We start from the raw sequence: 11,332 nt of genomic DNA, 5'->3' as shown, positions 1-11,332 counted from the left end.
AGAACATCATGGTTTCATTGTGCTGTTAGAACATCATGGTTTCATTGTGCTGTTAGAACATCATGGTTTCATTGTGCTGTTAGAACATCATGGTTTCATTGTACTGTTAGAACATCATGGTTTCATTGTGCTGTTAGAACATCATGGTTTCATTGTGCTGTTAGAACATCATGGTTTCATTGTACTGTTAGAACATCATGGTTTCATTGTACTGTTAGAACATCATGGTTTGGTTGATCCACGTTTCCCCCTTTGACGTAGGACGAGCACGCGCAATCATCCTGATCCCGATCGTCTGGTTCGGATTCACGAGACAGTTTGAGAGGATCAGCCTCGCAGGAACCGAGACAGCCTGACATCAATCATCTCATTAATGTGGGCTGCTAACAGGACATTTGATGGACTTTGCTGAACCACGTACGTGGCACGGGGCCCTGGTCTCATGGAGACATGTTGTCCTCTTTGGTGCGGTCTCTGTACTTTACTGTAGAGTTCTTGTAGCAGCTGCGGTTGAATTCTTTACGCCAGATTCATCAACAAAGGCTCATCATCGGAAACTGAAAATGGTAAAACATATCCCAGTGAAGCACAAAGGGTTAAAAAGCATTCAAGAGGTTTCCTGTCATTGAAATCAACAAATAAGAATTCAGATCCGTGGAAGAATCTAAGCTCTGCTGAAACATGGTGCACATCACCTTCTGTTGGGTGTTTCACATCCTACAGCGCCTCCAGTCCTCAGCAGAGTCCAGCCACCAACATCTGGGGCGCCGGTCCTCCCGGTCTGCTGTCATGTCAGCACAGAGCAGCAGCTGCTCCGCAGGAGCTGCTCGAGGAGGCGCTCTGGATCTGGGAGGTAAGTGGAGGTTCATCTTCCACGCGTCCCTCTCAGTCTGCGTGTTCTTGATGCGGTTCACAGAACAGTTTGTGGTCGGAGAGCCAGGTGGTGCTGTGGAGACGAGTGTTTCCAGCCCTGCTCGTCTGTCACAAGATCATCAGAGAAACATCACAACTAAGCACAAAGACAACGTTGAGGATATCAGAGGCAGGTTTGTCCCATAATACGCTCAAATGATATACACACAAATATTCAAACAGTTCTCAGACGCTGCAGCTTCTCACTGTTTACTGTCGTATCGTCTGGCAGTGACGGTGTATTTAAATACAGTTCTGAGGTACTTGTACTTTACAGAGTACGACCATTGTACGCTATTTAACTGTACTTACCTTCATGCTATTACTCATCATTGTTATCAGTTCGTGTCTTTTTCATTCACTCATTGAACTCTTTCTCTTCTGTATTCACTTTGCGTGTGTGTATATATTTGTGTGTACTGTGTAGCACACAGCAGGCTGAGTGTGTGTATCAGTCGCCTGTAGCCGCCACAAAGTAACTCATCACCAGCTGCCACTATACAGCAATAACATTTATTATATATACGTGTTATACTGACGAAAAAACACTTATTTTCCATGGTCATATTCAGCTTTGTAAAGAAACAACTTTACTTTGATCATAAATGGAGATTCAAACCATTAGTTAAACGTAAAAAACAAATAATAATCAAGTCACTTATTTTCTGGCCGTGTGTTTACATGTTTGAGAACACGGCGAGGTGCCTTCAATTAATTCAATTAACTTTATACACCAAACGATTTCATCTGTTTCACCTTCATCATCGTGTCTGAGGCTGTTTCCAGTTTATTTGTTGTGGATTATATTTGTTCTCAAATAACTGAATGTTTAAGAACAATTCGACGACGTGTTGGGTTCAAAGGCAGCTGGACTGAATTCGTTGGTTTGGATGATTTTAAATGAACGTCTGAAACATGATGAAGGTTGAAAGACTTCAGAATTTGATTGCTTACATTGAAATCTGAATATTGAACTTTTGTCAGAATGATGTTTGTTCTCTCTTGCTTGGCGTCACTGTTCTTGACCATCAGCAGATGTTCATTGAAAGTCAAACATCGGCCCACATAGCTCACACAGTAATGTCACTCACAGAATACATCATAACGTACCGTATGTCAGAACAACGCCGCAGCACTGTCTATATGAATGGACATCAAATAATTGAGTATTTAATTGCTGTCAGTGGTTCTCAAACACTATATTAAAATAGACTTTGGTGCATTTCAACCTGTTGTCTCATGCGTTTGTGTGAAGCTGACTAATGGAGACAACAGATGTGAACTGGTCCGTGTTGACGGAGAACGCTGCAGACGCTAAACGGGCTGTAAAGAAATAGCTCGGCGCGACTCCTCAGCCTCACTTACGTCCACTGAACGTCTTTGTTGTTGCCGTTGACGGGCTCGGGTTGTTGTTGTAAATGTACACAACAATATGGACAGAACCCGAGAGAAGGAAAAGCCTCTTTACCTCAAGCTTGATCCGGTCTGTTTGTAATAAGCGTCTTGCTCAATGAGAAGTCTCGTTCGAAGAAGTCTCAGAAATGAATAATAAGACAATTTAGACAACGTTGATATGACGCAATGTTTAGGAGCGAGACTTCTCAGAGCCAGACTTCTCAGAGCCAGACTTCTCAGAGCCAGACTTCTCAGAGCCAGACTTCTCAGAGCCAGACTTCTCAGAGCCAGACTTCTCAGAGCCAGACTTCTCCTTGAGCGAGACTTCTCCTTGAGCGAGACTTCTCCTTGAGCGAGACTTCTCCTTGAGCGAGACTTCTCCTTGAACGAGACTTCTCCTTGAACGAGACTTCTCAGAGCGAGACTTCTCAGAGCGAGACTTCTCCTTGAACGAGACTTCTCAGAGCCAGACTTCTCAGAGCCAGACTTCTCAGAGCCAGACTTCTCAGAGCCAGACTTCTCCTTGAACAAGACTTCTCAGAGCCAGACTTCTCCTTGAACGAGACTTCTCAGAGCCAGACTTCTCAGAGCGAGACTTCTCAGAGCGAGACTTCTCAGAGCCAGACTTCTCAGAGCCAGACTTCTCAGAGCCAGACTTCTCCTTGAACAAGACTTCTCAGAGCCAGACTTCTCCTTGAACGAGACTTCTCAGAGCGAGACTTCTCCTTGAACGAGACTTCTCAGAGCGAGACTTCTCAGAGCCAGACTTCTCAGAGCCAGACTTCTCAGAGCCAGACTTCTCAGAGCGAGACACACGATAACAGACAGTCGGATCAAGGTAACGATCAAGAGAAAGGTTTTATTTCTTTCTCTGTAGAGTTCTTTCCATCATTTTGTCCAATACTTCTGAGCCTGTCAACGGCAACAACAAAGACTTTTAGTGGACGTAAATGTCACTGAGGCGAGTACATTGTGGTCCGATTAGCGGCTGCTCTCAGCAGCTTCCTCCTTCAGTACCGGACCCATTTAAACCCTGTTGTCCCCATCGGCTCCTTACTCACAATACATGAGAAAATAGAGTCGCTGAAAAATACAGACGTAACCATTTAAAGACACCGTTAACGGGTTCGGTTGACCCAGATAACGACTCGTCTTTGTTGCTGAAATGCATGAAAGTCAATGGCACAACATTTCTCGTGCACGTCCTGTAAATAAGACTGAACAAGTAGAAGACAACACGTCATCATGACATAACATTTGGTCCTGTGTGCTCCACATGCGCTCACATCAACAACACACCGAGCAGAGAACCCGTGTCATGTGACGGCAGCTGTTGTCTGCTGAAATAGCCTCGTTCTTCACCGTTGACGTGCAGCTTCACCGGCTGGTGGACGGATGCTTTGGGTGGCGTGCGGCGGTGAAGCGCCTCGCGTTGTCCTCTCCTCTCAGCACTTCATCGACATGTGCAGACTTCTATATTTGGCTGACTGAACTCTGCTCAAAACAACGGGCTAATCCTGGCCAACAGGTGCCACACACAGCGTCACAAACTTGGCGTGACCCGGTTGCCAAGCGGGTCACGCTTTCCAAAACCAGCCGGGAATGCTGGGGGTCAAATGTCAGAGCGGCTCACATGGTGAGCGACGGAACGCCCGCTTTGAGGCTGATTCTCCGCTGCTGCAGGGTGGACGGCGGTGGAGACGACGGTCTCCAGCCGACTGGCTCGGTAGATGCTCACCTGTAAATACAGAAGTCAGAGATGGATTCATTCACGGGAAGAAGAGTCGTGAAGTTAACACCACCGTCCTTTTCTTTCATGTTACAGAAGTGTCTCTGAGCACCAGAGTCCCTTTAGAACCTCTCATTCTACTGCAGCAGGTCTGACAGTCTGACCCTCTCAGTCCTGCTTCTCCTGCCTCCCTAACCTCCAGCAGGTCCAGAAATACGTCCTGGGTCTCCAGCAGAGAGGAGAAGCTCTGCTCCTGGAGGAGGAGATGCTGCTGCTGCCAGGAGCTGAGCTCTCCTCCTCCCTCCGGATCTGGGTCTGTCCACGGTGGACCGGTCTCTGCTGGAGGATCTGGGTCTGTCCACGGTGGACCGGTCTCTGCTGGAGGATCTGGGTCTGTCCACGGTGGACCGGTCTCTGCTGGAGGATCTGGGTCTGTCCACGGTGGACCGGTCTCTGCTGGAGGATCTGGGTCTGTCCACGGTGGACCGGTCTCTGCTGGAGGGTCTGGGTCTGTCCACGGTGGACCGGTCTCTGCTGGAGGAGGTTCTGGTGAACCTGCATGACTTCATCTGGTTTCACCAGAATCCAACCCGGTGGCTCCGGAACTTGCCCTGAATCCAGTCCAGCGCAGCTTCTAATCCTCCGTCAGAGACGGAACCCTCTTGACCTGTGTGTCGTACCCTCACCTGTGTCTGCAGGTAGCGCGGTGACTTGAGCTCCAGCTCCTCCTTCCCGTCGGTGGGAGAACAGCAACAAAACACCTGCTGGAACCCTGCTCTGAACCTGCCGAGTGGACCACAACATATTTGACAACCGGGCGGATTAAAGAGGGATTACCGACGAGCACACAGAGGAACAGACAGCTCGTCATTTTAACGGGGGGGGGGGGGGGGGTCCTACCTGCTGTTGAGGCAGTAGTAGATGACGGGGTTGTACATGGTGGAGCTCATGGCCAGCCACATGATGGCCAGGTACACCTGTTGGATGTAGCGCTGCTCGAACAACTCGGGGAAGAACTGGTGCAGCAGGAAGTAGATGTGGTACGGAAGCCAGCACACGGCGAAGGTACACACGACCGCCATCATCATCTTCACCACCTGCACACAAAACACACAGGATGGAGGGTCAGTCATCGCTTCACTGCTCTGGTTTCCATGGGGGTGATTTAACAACCATTAAACTGTGTGTGTGTGTGTGTGTGTGTGTGTGTGTGTGTGTGCGCGCATCATCACCTTGCGTTTGGCCATCAGCTGTTCTTTGTGGCGTTCAGAGGAGTCTCCGGGAATCTCGCTGGCCCAGAGGGTGACACCCACGATCGTGTACGCGCATCCCATGATGCCGAGGGGCAGGAAGTAGATCAGCAGTGTCACACACACGTAGTATCTGGGAGATGTATTGATAATGTGTCGTGTTTAGACTCAGAGGTTCACTCGTCCTGTGTGTGATGAGCTCCTGCATTCATTGATGGTGTAAATCTATTGCAGTGTAATGCAGTGAGGCTGTCGGCCATTATCTATTGCTTTCAAGTATTTATTCTCATAGTCGTAGTATTATGGGAATACATTTGTAGTGTGTGTGTGTGTGTGTGTGTGTGTGTGTGTATATAAAAAAAACCAACATGGCCGTAATCCAAGATGGCGACGGCCAAAATGCAGACCATAAACCAATGTGTGACGTCATGACGAGTACGTGCACTTATGTACAGTCACTTCCTGACCGTCAATGACTGGTTCAGGTTGTCGGAGGCCTAATATTGTGCTTCGCTTCCTTCCAGCTACTCACATCTTCTTGAAGTCCGCCGCGGTGTGTTCGGGCCAGTCGATGTAGCAGACCGTGCGTCCCGGCAGCAGCGCGGTGGACGAGAAGTAGTACTGAGGGAAGGCCAGCAGCAGAGCCAGCATCCAGACCACCGCGACCACCACCCGGGTCTCTGTGGAGGTCAGCCTCGGCTGCAGCGGGTGGATGATCGCCATGTATCTAACAGGTGGGGACATCTTCTGTTACACGACATCATTGGATGGCATTGACATTACTTTGCACCATTTCTCAAACCTTTACTGTCCCTGATCTCTCCCAGGCAGCCGTTGGTTTCTACTCATGTCACAGCGGTGTGAAGGTGAACTAGCAGAGACCTGAAGCCGCCGTTAAATAGGGGATCAACAATCTGCCGCTTTTTACACATAATATTGTGTTTCTGTACAATTCTGAATAATCCCAGTTGTTGCATTCAAGGACCTTTAGATCTGCCAGTTGTCCCGATTTTTGTAATGTGATAATTGACTCGATCTTTCTCACAACATGGATCAGATGCACCGCCCGAGACGTTCGCTATCGTCACCGCTCTCAACCACCATCTGAGATCAGGTACAGTCACAAAATCCATGTCTTTGTAAACTCAAGTTAGTTTCAGGTTTCTGCAAATGTCCACGACACATAGTGATGAAGTGAAACATTCAAATCTTCTGTTTCAGCCCAGTGTCATGGCAATTCATCAAATGCATCTGTTAAAGTCGAGTCAGAGGGTGAACATGGTGAACATTATACTGAACATCAGCATGGTGGCATTGTTACTGGGAGCATGCTGGCGTCAGGTACAGTAGGATTTCAGATGTTTAGTTACAGTTTCAACACGTTTATCGAAATACACACGGTCTCATTACACACACACACACACACACACACACACACACACACACACCTGTCCAGAGCGATGGCCGTCATGGAGTAAATGCTGGCAAATATGGCTGCAATGGGGAAGAAGTTGTGGAAGCGGCAGTACACCAAACCAAAGTACCACTCGTTGTGAACGGCGTAGGTGAAGTTGATCACCGTGTTGAATGCTGACATGGCGGCCTCGGCTAAGGCCAGGTTCACCTGCAGGAGAGCGAAGGAAGAGTTGTTTACATCAGAACCTACAAACAGGACAACGAACCATCTCATGACCCTGACCAGGGCCTCTGCAGGTTCACCAAGTTGACTTTAAGACCATCGAGCAAATGTTTCAGACGGATCAGAGTGTAGAGACTGAAGTAAACCGGTTGGAACAATCGGCCTACGCTGAGTTATTATCATATCGCATAATTGTCAGTCGTTCCAACCACGTCTTCCTCGTCCATAGAGAGGAGAAGTCTCCCTCTTCCGGTGTGCCACCATTGGACCTCATTTCATAAAGAATATGTACGGAAGTCAACGGGAGAGACAAATGTTAGTTTTCTTTGTCTCTCTTTGTGGTCATTTTGTGTTTCTTCGTAGTTGTGTCTTGTTGTAGTTGTTTAGTGTCTCTTGGTGTTCATTGTTTGTCTCTTTATGTTCCTTTTGAATCTTTGTAATTGTTTTGTTTCTCATATCGGTCATTTTGTGTCTCCTTATTGTCTTTCTTTGTGGTCATCTTGGTGTCTTTGTAGTTCTATTGGTATATTTGTAGTTATATAGGTATCTTTGTAGTTCTCTTGGTCTTTCTTTGTGGTCATATTGGTCTCTTTGTAGTTTGGTCTCTTTGTAGTTATCTTGGTCTCTTTGTAGTTGGTATATTTGTAGTTCTCTTGTGTATATTTGTAGTTATATTGTGTATATTTGTAGTTCTATTGTGTATATTTGTAGTTCTCTTGTGTATATTTGTAGTTATCTTGTGTATATTTGTAGTTATCGTGGTCTCTTTGTAGTTCTCTTGTGTATATTTGTAGTTATCTTGGTCTCTTTTTCGTTCTCTTGGTGTCTTTGTAGTTCTCTTGGTCTCTTTGTGGTCATCTTGGTCTCTTTGTGGTCATCTTGGTCTCTTTGTAGTTATCTTGGTATCTTTGTAGTTGTATTTGCAGTTATCTTGGTCTCTTTTTCGTTCTCTTGGTGTCTTTGTAGTTCTCTTGGTCTCTTTGTGTTCATCTTTGTAGTTGTATTTGTAGTTATCTTGGTCTCTTTGTCGTTCTCTTGGTGTCTTTGTAGTTCTCTTGGTCTCTTTGTGGTCATCTTGGTCTCTTTGTGGTCATCTTGGTCTCTTTGTAGTTATCTTGGTATCTTTGTAGTTGTATTTGCAGTTATCTTGGTCTCTTTTTCGTTCTCTTGGTGTCTTTGTAGTTCTCTTGGTCTCTTTGTGGTCATCTTGGTATCTTTGTAGTTGTATTCGTAGTTATCTTGGTCTCTTTGTCGTTCTCTTGGTGTCTTTGTAGTTCTCTTGGTCTCTTTGTGGTCATCTTTGTAGTTGTATTTGTAGTTCTATTGGTATCTTTGTCATTCTCTTGGTCTCTTTGTAGTTCTATTGGTGTCTTTGTAGTTCTCTTGGTCTCTTTGTGGTCATCTTGGTCTCTTTGTAGTTATATTGGTCTCTTTGTGGTCATCTTGGTCTCTTTGTAGTTATATTGGTCTCTTTGTAGTTGTATTTGTAGTTCTATTGGTGTCTTTGTAGTTATCTTGGTCTCTTTGTAGTTCTATTGGTCTCTTTGTAGTTCTCTTGGTCTCTTTGTAGTCATCTTGGTATCTTTGTGGTCATCTTGGTCTCTTTGTGGTCATCTTGGTCTCTTTGTAGTTGTATTTGTAGTTATCTTGGTCTCTTTGTAGTTCTCTTGGTCTCTTTGTGGTCATCTTGGTATCTTTGTAGTTGTATTTGTAGTTATCTTGGTCTCTTTGTAGTTCTCTTGGTCTCTTTGTGGTCATCTTGGTATCTTTGTAGTTGTATTTGTAGTTATCTTGGTCTCTTTGTGGTCATCTTGGTCTCTTTGTGGTCATCTTGGTCTCTTTGTAGTTGTATTTGTAGTTATCTTGGTCTCTTTGTAGTTCTCTTGGTCTCTTTGTGGTCATCTTGGTATCTTTGTAGTTGTATTTGTAGTTATCTTGGTCTCTTTGTAGTTCTCTTGGTCTCTTTGTGGTCATCTTGGTATCTTTGTAGTTGTATTTGTAGTTATCTTGGTCTCTTTGTAGTTATCTTGGTCTCTTTGTGGTCATCTTGGTATCTTTGTAGTTGCATTTGTAGTTATCTTGGTCTCTTTGTAGTTCTCTTGGTCTCTTTGTGGTCATCTTGGTCTCTTTGACGTTGTTCACTGTGAGCCCCTGGGCCTGAGCCCGGTAGGCCAGTTCAGGAATCCATTCATGACTTTGTGTTCATCCCGTGAGACGCACAGTTCATTTTTCACATCTCGGTTTCTGAGAAAGAAAGCCGAGTTAGGTGATAGTCTCTGTTACAGCTGGACATCTCTTGGCGGAAACGTTCAAGGACCGACTTCGTCTGTGTTGGGTGGTGTTGCGGAGGTCCTTGATCGTATGGAGCTCTGGCTGTTTGTTTGTGAGCCTGTTGTTGAGGAGGCACAGATCAGCAGTATGTAGAAACAATTCCTCATGATTTCATTTGAATTAATGCAAACTGACCCAGAAGATGAACCAAATGATCAACACTAGTCCGTTATAAGACGCTGAGCTTCCTCTGCTGTAGCTGCTGTATTGGACGGTGTTTGCTGCAGGCATGATGGAGCAGAATGAAACTCCACCAATACAGATCGACAGGCCTCCGGAGAACCATCCGCCATCACGACAACAATAGTTTAGAAGTGTATGAAGTCTCAAGAGAAGGTTTATTGACTTTTTGTAGATTAAATCGAGATGTTTTTAATATCTTCGAAGTGCTTTTGTTGTAGAAGAAACTGAATTCAATCCTATTTTTAACACCTGCCGATTCCCTGCTAACAAATACAAACGAATGCATCTGTCTCTGTGTGTATACGTATATACGTATTATATGTTTGAGCCTGTTCTGTAAAGAAAGAGATTTAAAACACATGAAGTTTTTGCATCCTTTGATAAACAAATGTTGCATATGAACGAACTCTAAACACATTATGGATTATTGCTGAATGCTGTTCTGAATATGGGCTTTTGAGCCGGACTGTGAGGTAATAAACATTTTCTGACTCTGAAAAAGAGCTCAACTTTGATTCAATTTGTCAAACAAATGAATTTCAAGCAAAAATGCCAAAATTAGCTTCAGAAATATGATTTTGAATATGAAAGATGATTTTATGCTTTTTGTTTTATGTGACAGTAAATTTAAGATCTTTTGGATTTGGGGACTTCTGGTTTCACAAAACGAGCAATAAGAGGACTTTTTAGGCTTTAGGACATTTCTTTGATTTTAGATATTTCACTATTTTATAGACCAAATGATTAATTATGAAAATAATCATAAAACTGCTTGTGTATATATTTTTTAACCGAGAGCAACATGTTGGAATAAGGTAAATGAAGTCAAGACTTTGAACCCCTTTCACTTCCTGGTATGTTTCAGTCATTTGATGCAACGTGTCACTTCCTCCTTGAATGATCAGAAGCGTTTCAATGATTCCTTGAAGTCCTCCATGCTGCTCTCCAGAGAGTCAAACTCTCTGGTGGTGTTGTAGGAGTCAAGAGAGTTTGATGGTAACTCACCTAATGAGCCCGGACACGTGCAGTCAGCAGCATTGTATTTGTTCAGGAAATGTATTTCAATGAAGGCTTGATGCAGTTTTTTTTCGTCCTCTGTGTGTTGACGGTTCATGGACGCGCCTGATTTGTGCTCCAGGAGCGTTTTCATTTTTCCTGATTTGCTTTCATCAGGAGTTCTAAATAAATTCCACTTTAGTGGAGACACGAACTGAAAACCATCCCAAACAGTTACACAAGTTGCATTATCAAACAAACGTATGAAGAAGAACTTGACTTCTTATTGAAAAGCAGTCAACGCGCAGCACTCACCAGAAAGTAATTGGTGACGGTCCTCATGCGTTTATGTGCCAGAATAATCCAGATGACCACCATGTTGCCAACCACAGACACCGCGACGATGCTGCAGTACGCGACAGCCCACAGTGTGATCTGCCACGCCGGCTGCACGAACTGGTTGAAGCCGTCGCTGGAGTTACCGGAGACGTTCGTCCCGTTCGTGGCGTTGAAATCATCGGTGGCGTTGAGAGGGTAGAGAGGGTCCATCTTTCTGGACACCAGCGTGTTGGGTGTTAAAAATAGAGCAGAGTCCTGTTACTGGAATGGCTTTCTGTCTCGGAGGAAAAGGAGCAGTGCAAATGTAAAAAGCATGTTGTGGCGGAGCCGTTTTTACGCACCGTGGAGCCGCTCCAAAACGCACCAAAAAAACATCGAAGCAGCGCGCAAATCATTGACGTTATTCAGGCTGTTTAACCGCAACACCCCCCCCCCCCCCCCCCCTCTAAATGTTTAGAATTATGTACTTGCCATGTTTAAATTCATGTATTTTATATTCAGTCTATCAGGATAATCACTGATCTTGGATCTGAGGGATAAGTTGGTTCTGGCCAAGAT

The 11,332-nt window shown here is 45.1% G+C and overlaps 2 protein-coding genes across 2 annotated transcripts in view; one reads left to right on the top strand and one right to left on the bottom strand.

The window, feature by feature from the left end:
* Positions 1-5,886, top strand: part of scarb1 (scavenger receptor class B, member 1) — a 22,820-nt gene extending 16,934 nt beyond the window's left edge. The window contains exon 13 of the mRNA XM_079289797.1: positions 5,811-5,886. The gene's annotated coding sequence lies outside the window, so the exon portion shown is untranslated. The remainder of the gene's footprint in view (positions 1-5,810) is intronic.
* tacr1b (tachykinin receptor 1b) lies at positions 1,407-10,984 on the bottom strand (the record flags this gene model as incomplete). Its single annotated transcript, XM_079289343.1, has 7 exons — positions 1,407-4,045; positions 4,723-4,819; positions 4,937-5,133; positions 5,269-5,419; positions 5,819-6,013; positions 6,735-6,910; positions 10,751-10,984. 7 exons carry the CDS (start codon positions 10,982-10,984, stop codon positions 3,920-3,922), a joined length of 1,176 nt encoding a protein of 391 aa, XP_079145469.1. The 3' UTR covers positions 1,407-3,919.
* Positions 10,985-11,332: the final 348 nt, after the last annotated feature.

The sequence above is a fragment of the Melanostigma gelatinosum genome (assembly GCF_949748355.1).
Source record: "Melanostigma gelatinosum genome assembly, chromosome: 18".
Classification (NCBI taxonomy): domain Eukaryota; kingdom Metazoa; phylum Chordata; class Actinopteri; order Perciformes; family Zoarcidae; genus Melanostigma; species Melanostigma gelatinosum.
Note: the sequence above shows the minus strand (reverse complement) of the source record. Positions and strands in the feature narration are given on the sequence as shown.